The 13,791-nt window shown below is 47.6% G+C and overlaps 2 protein-coding genes across 8 annotated transcripts in view; both read right to left on the reverse strand.

Annotated features, from left to right (window-relative positions):
- Positions 1-88, reverse strand: part of LOC118206402 (zinc finger MIZ domain-containing protein 2-like) — a 38,633-nt gene extending 38,545 nt beyond the window's left edge. The window contains exon 1 of the mRNA XM_035379086.1: positions 22-88. The gene's annotated coding sequence lies outside the window, so the exon portion shown is untranslated. The remainder of the gene's footprint in view (positions 1-21) is intronic.
- Positions 89-11,385: 11,297 nt separating this feature from the next.
- LOC118206188 (2-oxoglutarate dehydrogenase, mitochondrial) overlaps positions 11,386-13,791 on the reverse strand; it is a 32,338-nt gene continuing 29,932 nt past the window's right edge. For all 7 annotated transcript variants that reach the window (XM_035378495.1, XM_035378488.1, XM_035378491.1 and 4 more), the window contains 6 exons: positions 13,647-13,718; positions 13,393-13,518; positions 13,182-13,254; positions 12,514-12,677; positions 11,869-12,023; positions 11,386-11,548 (listed from right to left, as the gene is read on the reverse strand). In XM_035378495.1, coding sequence (XP_035234386.1) covers positions 11,428-11,548; positions 11,869-12,023; positions 12,514-12,677; positions 13,182-13,254; positions 13,393-13,518; positions 13,647-13,718 — 711 coding nt within the window. In that variant the 3' untranslated portion in view covers positions 11,386-11,427. The remainder of the gene's footprint in view (positions 11,549-11,868; positions 12,024-12,513; positions 12,678-13,181; positions 13,255-13,392; positions 13,519-13,646; positions 13,719-13,791) is intronic.

The following is a 13,791-nucleotide window of genomic DNA, read 5'->3' on the forward strand; positions in this document are numbered from 1 at the left end:
AAAAAAAAAAACCTTTCTCACCCTGCCTTCCTGACTTCTCAATCATCTCAGACCAGACTAGTAGATCGACTGCAGATGTTACGACCATAGATGTGTGGTATGTAGATCATGAAACCTAAAACTGTCACGACACTCCTGCAGAACTAACCACAAGTTCCTGGTTTGCACATAAATACAGTTATTTGTGTATGCTATATGTTTAATTATTTATCGGCTAGCCTATTGGAAATATGTCCCAGTTGTGTAGCCCAATTAGATTTATTGTACGTGAATTGAAAAGTTTTCTTTTGATTAGCCATATAATACACAACCATGGTATAAATGTAAAACATATGCGAATGGCAGCGACAACATAAATACTGTAGTTAATTAAATTTATGATGAAAGCGATTTTGAAATTATGTGCTAACTGAACACTGTACACACTAAGTCCATTCAACTTTTAAATACAACCTAAATAGAAATAAAATAAAAAACAAAAACCTGCTACAGTTACAAAGTTATCAGTCATCAGTTAACAAAATTTCATGATTATTGTGTATTATTGGGATGTGATCTACCTATTCCCCAATCAAATTGCTTGCATTTTAATTCTTCCAAAATTAGTATAGGTTGTAACATTCGTTGCAGATATTTGTATTTGGGTCCTGAATTTCACTGTTTCATACTGTAAAATGATTGTTATTCATAAAACAGTGTCTACATTTTAGTCTGCTATGAAGCATGCTCACCGTTCACGTTCAAACAATAATTTGGGTGTCGGAATGTGCACAGAATGTAATGCATTATAACGCAAAATATTTATTTCTGTTGCCCAGGAGTATGAAAACGCATTTATATACCGCTTTTTGTTCAGTGAGCACCGGCACAGCTTTAGATTATAATCTGCAATGAACGCTTTCTCAAGGTGAGTTGAGCTGGGATTTAAAAGTCACCCAGGAGTCAGGATTAAAAAAAAAACTGATATTTGCAACGAGTTCCAGTTTTCTGGATATCTTGGTAACAAAGAAAAACTCTGTTTCAGGCATTGGTTTCAGACATTTTATTGGGATGCTTTAAAAAAAAAAAAAAAAAAGGCTCTTGAACTGAGAGCAAAGAACTTGGAGTAGCAGATAAGAAACCGAGGCTTGGCAGATATCGGGGTTTTTCAGAAGTGGAGGATTTCACATTTGAAGAGAAGGATCAGAAATTTCTCTGTACATCAGCCCAGAAGCAGATTAATTGACGTAGATTGTGATGCAGTGATGGAGGGAAAAAAACATGAAAAGAAATGACAAAACGTGCTGATGCTGTAAATATGAAGATCAAGTTTTGAGTTTGAAAGCTTGTTTTGGAAGGGTGATAATCCCAATGATGACTGGAAGAGGACCCAGATACACCTCCTCAATGGAGAAATCAGAAAAAGGATTTAGGATACAGGTGGTTTCTCACACTTCAGCAACAAGCTTTTCAGGACTACTGAAAGCACCCTCAAAAGCACACACTATCGCACTTGCATGTACAGACCCTAGGATGGTGTAGAAAACAATGCATACAGTATTACCTGTTGCCATTGTACAGTCCACTAAAATATAGCCCCAGTCATGCATGCACTGCTACTTCTTATTGACCTACTGCAGGCACTTTTTTAGAGAACGTGAAGCAGAGCGGCATCTGTTATGAAATTTGATATTTTCTTCTAGAAATAAATAATACTGCCAGGTTCAGTAGTCATAACAGGAAGTCTAGCCGACTCCCATAGAAAGATTTAAAAATGGAGACGGGTCAAAAATATCACATTTCATTACAGAGAGGACATGACCTGTGGGTTAGATCTAAGCACAAGGATTTCTGTGGTAGATATATAGTTTATGGCACTGGTGGGTGAGATCACAACTGTCTGCAATTATTTCAGCAAGCAATTTAAGTCATATGGGCCAATTAACAAAATAATACAACCAGCAGTAACATTTCATTTACAATTCGTGTTATACATTACATTACGTTACAGGCATTTTGCAGACGCTCTTATCCAGGGCGACGTACAACAAAGTGTATAACCATAACCAGGAACAAGTGTGTTGAAAACCCTGGAGGGAAGTACAGTACCAAGTGCAGGGAACAACAACGTAGTTTACTTATAAATACAGTCTAACTGCTACAATAAAAATAATGACTTGGTTTGCGTCTAAGGTGGGATTTTTTTTTTTTAACCATTGTGGAAGTAATTTATTTATTTACTTATTTATATATTTGTATATTAATCTATTTATAAGGAGAGTGGACAGTCATGTCACTGTCATGATGCATTTTTCTATTTTGTCAGACAGAGGGGAAGCAGAGGGTTGGATAGGGATGGGATCACAGTGCACATGGTCGCATAGCAGGGAACTGAACCTATTGCCACATGGGAAGATTTTTTTTAACACAGGTTTACAGCCAGACTCCCTACAGACCGAGTCATTTAACTTTGCCCAATGGACTAAATCACCACTTTCAATATTCCTAAAAAAAAAAACATTATACCCTAATATTCAAGAAAAGCAAGAATGATACACAGTTAAAGATGTAAAAAGCACCTTTTTTTGGTGTGTTATTTTTTAAACAGGAACCTAGCTAAAAGCCTTTCAGCCATCAGGCTTTGTTGAATCTGGTCAGACCATGTCAGATGATTCATTCTCTTGAACTTTGTTCCAACCGCAGGCATATCAAAACAAGCACAGATCTGTGAAAGATCTCACAATGTTTTATCATACCAGATTCACAAGCCTATTATCATGCAACACATAAATAATACACCTGTGGCAATATAAGGCCAGAGAAACGTAGAGGCCTTTTCAAACTCAGCTTACCTGTCTCTTCTTCAGCAACCTCCTTCATTTTTGCACAGGATCATGGGTAAATGTAGTATTTGACTTCATAAAACCTTATATAGTCACCCTGGTAGTTTTTTGTTTGTCATGATTTTTTTTTTCTTTTAATCACCATGCATGTATGCATTACGATGTCTGTGTCATTCTTCACATTTATTGGATAGAGTTTCATAAGTACCTTCGGGAGAATTTGTTTGGTTTACCCAAAACAGATTATACTACGAACAACGATATAATATATACTATGAAAAGGATATACTCATAAATGATAAACCATATTTCCTTTTCCTGTGACAGACACATTTTTGTGACTCATCAACTACAACTGCGCAGGATTCAGTCAAAATGCATCACCGCCCTTGCTACTAGATGAGTCAAGAGTGGAGCTAAATTCAGCACAAGCTGTTCTGTTACAAAAGCCCACAATCATGTACTCGACACTGCCACTAAGATCTGGCTATAATTCTTTCTTCTTTTTTTTTTTTTTTCTCTACGACCTCCTTAAGACAGTTCCACCTTTATGGCGATAAAGAAAAAGCACAGTCTCAAAGACACTGAGTTAATAAGACACCCACAGAAAGCAAAGAAGAAACGGGTCGTACCATTTTTTTCAAAAGAACGGGGAGGGAAAACGAGGGACGACGCACGACGTCACCGAGAGGAGAGAGAGCAAAGTTTCCATCTTGGGGAAAACAAAGGCCGGCATCTCTCGCCGAGGCCCGGGAGAACCGGCGTCGAGAGGACAAACAGTCTGGAAGCAACCGCGGGATCGTCAAACCCCCGCCCCCCCCCCTCCTCCGATCTCCCCCGCCCCCCCCCCTCCTCTTGTCCCTGCCGGTAGGTGGTCTATTCTGCCCGAGAGTACCACAGCACTTCATGGGAATTAAGCCTGGCGGAGAGAGAGAGAGAAAAAAAGGAGCGAGCACCAGGGGCCAGGCTGGAACTGCAGGGGGACGAACAAAAGATCCGCATTCTCCTCCCTGCGCCCTCGAGGCTCCAGCGCCAAAAGCAGGGGCATTCAGCGCCCCCCCCCCGGCGCCCGAGGGGCCGCTATTCAGCACGAGCGCTCGGAGAACTGGGGGGGGGGGGGGGGGGGGGTGAGGGGGGTCAGCTGATCAGTTTGGCAACAAGGAGCAGAAAAGAAAGACGGGGCAGATTAGCGCACAGGAGCCGTGGTCACGCTGGGCTAACAAACGGGGTTAGAGGCAAGGCCACTGGGCACAGTGCACGGGCAGGAGGAGGAGGAGGAGGAGGGGGAGGAGGTGGAGGAGGAGGAGGGAAATGTGACCGAACGCTTTTTTTTTTTTAGTAACCGGCCATTTTGACGCGGCAGAATCTCTGGCCTGAAAGGAATGGGTCTGCGGTCACGCAGTTGAAGGAACCTGGTGGCTAAGCCCCTTTCTCCTGCGCGGAGACATTTCGAGATGACCTTGGAACAACCTTCCGAACGACACGGTGAACGTGGGGTTGCCTTCCAGAGTAGCCTTCTTTCACAGAGCACTGCTAGCAGCCAGTGGCTTTTTTTTTGTACAGTAATTACACTAAACGGGTACAGGCACACACCGGAGAGCAGCCTGCCTCCACCCTGCCAGTGAGAGCCCATCATTAACCTTAAGCTGCGTGCTGAAACGCAGAACTGGGGGTCGCCGGGAACGAAACGCGGGGCACGAGACGAACCGCGCCGAGACGTTCCCTCCAGGCGTCGGAGAGGGCCGTAAGTCTCCGTGTGAGCGGCGCTCTCAGACCGCGTTAGCACTTCAGTCGGTGCGCGGAAGAGCAGGAGAAAAAAAAGAAAAAGAAAAGAAAAAAAAGAAAAAGACCTCAGCCAGACCTGCAATTTGCAGCTCCCTGTTGCCCTGGAAACAGATGCTTACATTCTTTGCGTTTTCTTCATTCCCCGACCACCCCCCCCACCCCCACCCCCCGACCCCCCCTCCCTCAACCTGCCACACAGACTCTACTCCAATCTGCTGCAGTCATTAAACACTGTCATAGACCAGAAGAGCCAGCCCCCCCCCCCCACCCCCCACCCCTGCCCCCTCCCTCAACACACACTCTCCTCAGCCTAAGCCTGTACACACTCACAGAGGTGCGCGTTGTGTCGAGATCAAAAAACCATGACAACTGACTGGCTGAGCCGTGAAATCTGGAGCGGCAGTTGGCTGCTGGAAACAGGCCAACCGCCGGCTCGCCCCTTCCCGCCACACCGCCACACGTTCACACCCTCCCTTCACCCCAGCTCCAGAGCTGTGGGTAACGTGGGTCTCCCTGTGCTGCAGGGGCAGCAACAGCCAGCTGTTCATGCGGGGGAATCCCTGGCCTTCCCCCCCCCCCCCCCACCGTGGTTTTACTCGACAGAACATACGCGTACAATTTGAAAATGTGTATCTGCGCGCTCTCTCGATCCCTCTCACACACACGTACACAGACAGACAGACTCACACACACACACGCACACACAGACAGACAGACAGACAGACACACGCACACACACACACACGCACACAGACAGACAGACAGACACACACACAGACAGACACACACACACACACACACACACACACACAGACTCGCACACAGTAATATTATTCCCTTTTCTGGCCATTTTAAGCCAGTATTTCTTTTTCTTTTTTTTTTCTTTCTTCTTCTTCTTTTTTTTCCGGTGGGCGCCCTCCGCATTCCATTTCAGTGACTCTGCCTCCCTGGCCAGAATAGGAACATTCCTGGGAAGTCGCTGACCGACAATAAGAGCTTGCCGTAGCGGGGTGGGGGTGGGGGCAGGTCTACAGGGAAAGCCACCCCCCACCCCCAAACAGGAACACCCCCTAGCGGCATAACGCTGCCCCCTGCTGCTGCATGTCTCAGCGTACTCACACCAGAACCCCCCCCAAACAGGAACACCCCCCCCCCCCCCCAGCACACACATGCAGCACAGTGCCATGCACACAGCCTAGCGTCGCCAGCGTTCAGACTGTATCGCACCACACCACACAAATGCATTTTTCCCTTCCTGGCAGAAGCCGCTTCGTTCCTCTGCAACGTGGTTCCATTCCAAGCGTGACAATGCAGAGGTGGCAAGACCGTCAGGCAAAATATGCAACAAAAAAAATACATTAATACATTTTAAAAATGCACTTTAAAAAAAAAAAAAAAAAAAAAGGGCAGATATTGAACACTGTGTGGTCAGAGAGAAAATAAACAAAGGAAACGGTGCTGTGCTTGTCAGCCTCTCTTCCGCCCAGCAACAGACCTATGACAGCGCACATGTGATTACGCCACTGCGCCAGAACACCGTCTGAAGAACCTGGAAGGGTCTGAGCATGGGTGTGGCACTACAGTGCAGGGATCATAATTCCATACTCGGTATACTACACCTCAACCAGTATCCACCCTTATTTCAACAAGACATTACGTTCTCTGACAGCTGACAGTGACACAACCTCCAAGGCAATTAGGCAAGAAGAAAAAAATTAAGTGAAGCCTAAGAACAGTGGTGAAGAGAATATGCTGGCATTATTATATTACCCGTTTCGGTACGATACTTATTAAGGGTATGTAATGACGGAGACTGACGCAGGCGGAACTGAACTGGAGACGGTGACATGATGAGTGCAGCGCGCTCTGGCGCGCGCAGCGGCGGCGGTTGGGGCGCGAGGGCGGGGTCAATCCAGCAGCCCTGCAGACGGCCACTGTTCAGCTAATGATGCGGGAAAGATGGGAAGACTCATGTGACATGTGACACACTGTGGAACACACGGCCCTGTAAAAAGCCCCCCCGGTAAGAGCGATCCCACGCACGCAGGGAGCGGTTGTCGGGAAGAGCGATCCAACACACGCAGGGAGCGGTCCTAGTTTAAAACGAGCCACGGTGCTCCTCGATGGGGGGGGGGGGGGGGGAAGGAGGAGGGGAGGACAGCAGACTGAAACGCTGAGGGGCATTCTGGTCGTCATTGATAGAAGAGGGACATAACATAGCCTCACAAGACAAGACGTTCGTTTCCAGATTCACAGGCAGGATTATAAAAGTGTGGACCGGGAACCCGTGCGCAAATCAAGCATTAGCATTTCTTTTATAAACCTGCTATTACCCTTTCAACTGAACATATACTAAAAATAAAATGTGAGTAACAAAAATAAAAGGCCACCATCAAACGAACGAAAACGAAGTATTTTATGTAACCAAATGTGTCTGCATGTTAAAGAAAATGTGTTAGATAAGCTGCTTCAGTTTCTATGACCTCTGTAGTGTCAACGTTCCCCAACATCTGGCTCGAGTCTCCCGCTCTTCCCCCTGCTCTTCACAATGGCTCCCCTCCCCCACTTTGCAGTCAACTGGCTAACCAGGTCACTTGGAATTTACCCACAATTCCTTCGACTCGGTCAGAAGTAGAGCACTTGAGACGAGAAGCATGGAGAAGGGTGCACATTCGAGCGTTCGAGGCTACCCTGACCTTTGCACTCTCACCTAACCTTAACAAAAAAAAAAAAAAAACCTGTCACGCTGCTTTCCCTACCTTCACCTTCACTCATTTCTACAAATAAATAAATAATCACAAAACAAGGCTGGTATTGGGTTTCAGCTGGTCACACCACCATGTTTAGATAACATGTTGAAAGGAGGGGGGGTATCAAGTATGTCCCACTTAAGACCTGAGATATTTTTATTTTTACTTGTTTTATAGAAAATTTACGAAACTAATCAGTAAAAACATATAGATTTTTTGTACCATCTCTAGCACAGCAAAAAATTAATATTCCAAGCAAAGGATTGTAATTGCACCCAACTTGGAATTCTATTTCAGAGATAATTGAAGCCTTCATTTATGTCAGCTCCACAAATAGAACTGAAAAGGATGATATGCAAAACATATGATTTGAATATCAAAAGCAAACATCAACCAACACACAGTGCGCAACATGAGTTCTCACACATTCCTAATGAAATGAACCATTAGCTGAATAAAACGAAATATTGGAATGAATCACGCTTTGAAATTGTATAGGAGTGTGATTATTGCTTACTGGCCGATATTACTGATACGTAGCCTGGATGTATGCAAACGTTGTGGCACCTCTGGTCAAAGCGTATGTAACAATAAATCGGTGTGTAAACAGAAGCTGGCTTCTCTGGAATATAACTCTCCAGCACCAACTTGTTTGTTATGATAGCAACCAATAGAAACCATATGCAGCCAGTCTAAAAAAAAGAACTTCTTGAGGTTTAAGGCCAAACGCCAATTGAATAATATGATGCAATTGTGATGCTCATATTGAAATGGGTCCAAAGCTTTACATTTTTAATCGTTTCAACCTTAACACTGTAACATTACCAACCCTGGATATTGTGTAGTTGCTCACGTACTTGTTAATTAGATTTTAAGAAGAGAGCAGGTTTTTTTTTTTTTTGTGCCTGTGTAGTCACGGTTCCAATGACGCAATTGTAGCAGATTGTACCGACGACAATGATCGCCATGACAACCAAGCGAAATGCACGAGTAGGGAATCTTCGCTGGGTAGCTTTCACCCACGTGGAGCTATATATCTGAACAAGCCGCCTAGGCTAGGCCAACGGCAATTTGTTTAATTAAAGCGATACCCAGCATTGCGCCTTAACTGTAGGCTATATTAAAGTATATTGAATATATACATTGGGGCCATAAACGCTTGGTAATCATATATTTTCTTCCATAAGCAATTTATTGAAACGACATCAATTCAGCAACCTTGCAATTCTAGTTGAAAATCTGGTAGAATAAGAAATTCTGCGGCGTTGACTTAAAACTTACAATATGGAAATAAAAACCGATGGATTTTAGAGGTCGGCAAGACTTTCGGCACCATTTAAAAATGAATAAATTTATTTATACAAGACCGCCATCTAGTGGTCAAACCGCATTTCTTGCCCCGCACCCATGAAACGTCAGAAGATAGTACGGTATTGTGAGCCAGATCCAGTTAGATTGAACGGTATAATGGGGTTTATAGACGGAGATATTTCATATCTAGTTAATTTTGGAAGGTGGATCCTGCAGGGCAGCTGCAGGCTCTGGAGAAAGACTCACTACCTGCTGTGAAAAAACAGACGGGACAGAGGAGAGGAGAGGACCACCCCCGAAAAAGGCGCCACTGACTGAGGGGGTGACCCATCATCCCTCGGGTAGCACCCAGGAATTGGGCTCACGCAGGAAGCTCTTGCGCCCCGCCAGAGGCACGCGTCCCTCAGACGCAGTGCTTCAGCAGGGGTCTCCTGGACCGTCCCGTAAACTGCTGCCCCGTTCGCGCACACCTCCGTCCGGGGCGCTCAGCAAGGTTCCGTATGGCTTCCCAAATTCTGACTGGGGGGAGAGCAAGGCCGGTCAGCCCGTCCCGCAGCTGATACTCAAACCCAAAGCACTCCGCGTCCGTATGGTGCTACCGCAGCCGTTTGTGAGCGAGTGACACCATCGCCCTCTAATGATCTGCTGATCCAGCAGTCTCCGCCCCCCCCCCCCCCCCCAGTGCTGCAAAGTCATGTGATCCATGCTGACCAGGTAGGTATTACATGCAGGGCTAATGGCTAACAATCCAGGGCTGAGGGTTTATATGCAGCCTGTATGCAGTTCAAGGCAAATGTTACACTGCGGCTGCTCAAACATGCCGTTAGCAGCCAGCACTGAAGGCCCCACTTCCCTGGTTTTCTGAGAACACCAAGAAATTCACAAAAATGAGAAGGTAATGTCTTTATTGAATGAAGCAAAATAATAGTGGAAAAAAGCAAAATCACCCATTTTGAAAATAAATAAAATTGGATGCTTCGTCCCAAATAGTGTTCCGAATAGAGCTTTTGTTTCCCTGTTCATTTTGCTTCTAGAAAGTTCTACTTTTTTTCTGAAAGCACGTAAATTTCTTTTTCCTCACCTTTCTCCTAGTAATGTTAATTTCCTAATCCAATAAACATGACTTTCTTTTTTTTTGGCACCGGAGAGAAAAGTGAAGAGGGAGGTAGTGAGAGAGGGAGGGAGGGAAAGAGAGAGAGGGAGGGATGAGAGAAAGATGAAGGACAGACGCCATGACCTTTTTAAAAGAAAAGCAAGTTTTAATGAGCTGAAGAGGACGCTGATGAGTCGGACTGAGGGCAGGTGCTTCTCTGATGCATCTGATTGGCAGGAGTGAGATGGTCAGTTTAAACGCACCCCGTCCCAAAGCAGGACAGCTGAGCGCACGAAAAGCCAGTCAACTCAGTCAGACCCCCCCCCCCCCCCCAAGTGCGCCGACATTCACTCTAATACACAAACGCCACCTCCAGCGTAAATATGTCTCGTATAGATACAGTGCAGTCGTTCTACAAGTCGATCATTTCCTATTTCTGTACCCTCATTAAAATTTCTGCAGTGCAAGCGGATAAACGCGTCGTTAGTTAAGAACCGCAAACGAGAATCCACAGATTCAAAGACTTCCTTTTAAAAAAACCATGAGCCGATTACTAAGAATAAATCAAAAACAATACAAAAAGTGATTCAAATCGATCAGAAAAAAATTAGATACATTACTGATGAGAGTGGAGACTCTACTCGACTGGAGGGGAGGTGGGGGGGGGGGGGGGGCAAGGGCTCGATTTTTTCAGGAACTATAAAGTGGGGAGGGGGGCTGACATTGTGAAGCCTGGACTAGGACCAGGAATAACAGAGACATGAACTGATATCCCATAATTCCCCACCCCGTGGGCTCCTGAGGTTAACCACCAGAGTGACCGTCTGTGGTCTGAGGCTTCTGATAAAAAACAACCACGATTCCCAGTGCCTCACACCAGGAGATACTAACTGCAGACACCCCCCCCCCCACTCCATCACAACCCCCCCCCACCCCCCAAAAAAAAACCCTGAAACAAAATCACAAGCCCTGTTCTCAGGGGGATTAACCTGCACAGGTATGAGCTTTGGTTAAAAGGGGCAAAACCATAGAACAACAACCCCTCCGTCAGAGCCACAGGACGTGGCACCTGTGACTGACGGATGCTGTGAAAGATCAGGAACAAGTGAAAGTAAGCATCTGTATTTAGAGAGCAGACATGCTGGGGTTTGATCGTAATCTGCAGCGGAAAGCGCAGTCCTCCTGAGCAAGGGCTGCCAAACAGTGTGAGTATCTGTGAGGGTTGTATCTGTGAAGGAGCGGGAAAAAAAAAAAAAAGACTGTTGACTGGCTGCTGAAGGTGGCCGCTAAGGGGAGTCTGTGAAGGAGGTGGTTTTCCTCTGAAACTGTGAAGGAGGTGGTTTTCCTCTGAAACTGTGAAGGATGTGGTTTTCCTCTGAAACTGTGAAGGAGGAGGTTTCTCCCCGAGTGAAACTGTGAAAGACGCGGTTTCGCTCGGAGTGAAGCTGTGAAGGAGGGGGTTTCGCTCGGAGTGAAACTGTGAAGGAGGGGGTTTCGCTCGGAGTGAAGCTGTGAAGGAGGGGGTTTCGCTGAGTCGGCGCACATGTGAATGGGTGAATATGCAGGAACGGGACGGAGGCGGTTATGCAGTCGCTGGGATGTGGTGGGCTGTTGGGGGGGGGGGGGGGGGGGGGGGGGGGGCAGGACGGGTTGTGGGGGGGGGGGGTTAGACGTGATCCTTGAAGGCGTCCAGGTTGAAGGCAGTGTCCAGGAAGCGCTTCAGCTCCAGCAGGTGAGCCTGCTTGTTTCCGGTGGCTGGAGCAGCAGCCGGTTCCCGCCCCGCGTACCTGAGAACATACACACACACACACACACAGACACACACATGCACGCAACACACACACACAGACACACACACACACACACACAACATGCACGCAACACACCAAAGGAACCAGAGTAAGAACAAGGCACACACTCAGAAAAGGAATATTATTTACACAGTAACAGGACAAAGCAGAGATGTGAGATTATTAATATTAATAATAATGATAATAATAAAACACAGAACTATGCGGGACAGTGTTGAGCTCAGGCTCAGCATCGCTGCAGCAGGAGGCCACAGGAAGTGACGGCACAGGAAGTGACGGCGGGCTGGAGGCCTTACCAGACGGGCTTGGCGCGGTTGATGGTGGTACGCATGCGCGGCTTGACGTAGTCATAGTAACCCTGGTTCTTGTGCTCCTCCTGGCACCACACCAGGTCCGCCTCCGGGTACTTCTCCGTCTCGGCCTTCACCAGGTCGAAGGGGAACGGAGACAGCTACGGACCGCCAAGGAGAGCACAGTCAGTGAGAGAGAGAGAGTGTGTGTGTGTGTGTGTGTGTGTGTGTGTGTGTGTGTGTGAGCGAATGAGAGTGTGTGTGAGTGTGTGTGTGTGTGTGTGTGTGTGTGAGCGAATGAGAGTGTGTGTGTGTGTGTTTGTGTGAGCGAATGAGAGTGTGTGTGTGTGTGTGAACGAGTGAGAGTGTGTGTGTGTGTGTGAGCGAGTGAGAGTGTGGGTGTGTGTATGCGTATGTGTGTGTGTGTGTGTGTGTGTGTGTGTGTGTGTGAGCGAGTGTGTGTGTGTGTGAGCGAGTGAGAGTGTGTGTGTGTGTGAGCGAGTGAGAGTGTGGGTGTGTGTATGCGTATGTGTGTGTGTGTGTGCGTGCGTGTGTGAGCGAATGAGAGTGTGTGTGTGTGGGTGTATGAGTGTGTGTGTGTCAGCGAGTGAGAGTGTGTGCGTGCGTGTGTGTGTGTATGCGTGTGTGTACCTGCTCGATGCGAGCCACGGCGACCGTGTCCTCCATGCCCTTGGCCTTGCGCTCGCGGATGAGCTCGTAGTACACCTTCCCCGTGCAGAAGACGATGCGCTTCACCCCCGCGGCATTCTGGGCCGCCGGGCCCTGCTCCGGGATCATGCGCTGGAAGTGAGTGCCTGGAGGAACAGGACAGATTACAGCTACACCCACATCTCCACAGCTACACCCACACAGCTACAACTACACCTACACCCACATCTACAGAGCTACACCCACACAACTACAACTACACCTACACAGCATACAGCTGCACCAATACAGCTACAACTACACCCACACAGCTACAGCTACACCCACACAGCTACAACTACACCTACACAGCTACAGCTACACCCACACAGCTACAGCTACACCCACACAGCTACAACTACACCTACACACAGCATATAGCTACACAGCTACACCCACATCTCCACAGCTACACCCACACAGCTACAACTACACCTACACCCACATCTACAGAGCTACACCCACACAACTACAACTACACCTACACAGCATACAGCTGCACCTACACAGCTACACCTACACACAGCTACAACTTCACCTATACCTACACCCAGCTACACCTACATGCAGCTACACTGCACAGCACCCACATGGATGCCCCGCCCTCTCACCTGTCAACATGTCATCAAAATTAGACTTGGCTTCGGGGTGACGCAGCAGTGACTTGGGGGTGAAGACGATGAGCTGGAGAGAGAGGCGAGAGACAGACAGACGGACGCTCAGACACGGCCGACAGGGGGTGCTGTGGGGTCGGGGGGGGGGGGACCCCCAAACTTGAGGGGGGGGGGGGGACACCCCCAAACTCGAGCGGCTCACACTCACCGGCTTCCTGAAGGGCTGCAGGATCTGCCTCCGCAGCACGTGGAAGTAGTTGGCGGGATTGGAGCAGTTGACCACGATCCAGTTGCAGTCATAGAGCTGGCGCACCGCGAAGTCTTCCGTGATGTTCTAAAGGGAGGGAACAGGGATCAACCCTCTAAGGCGTGAGGTCACAAATACGCGAGTAGAATGCTCTTCACTGATCAGTCACAGCGAGCGCCGTGATAGGGCGGCGTAGGGGAAGGGGTGGGACCTACGGGGAACACGTCCGGGTCGTCGTTGCACATCTGCAGGAACCTCTCGGGGCGAGCAGAAGAGTGTTCTGGGCCCTGGGGGGGGGGGGGAAAGAAGAAGCAGAGTTCAGCTTTCTGACACAAGCAATGATTAGTGATGAGCACATCA

This window comes from Anguilla anguilla, chromosome 10 (assembly GCF_013347855.1).
Source record: "Anguilla anguilla isolate fAngAng1 chromosome 10, fAngAng1.pri, whole genome shotgun sequence".
NCBI lineage: Eukaryota > Metazoa > Chordata > Actinopteri > Anguilliformes > Anguillidae > Anguilla > Anguilla anguilla.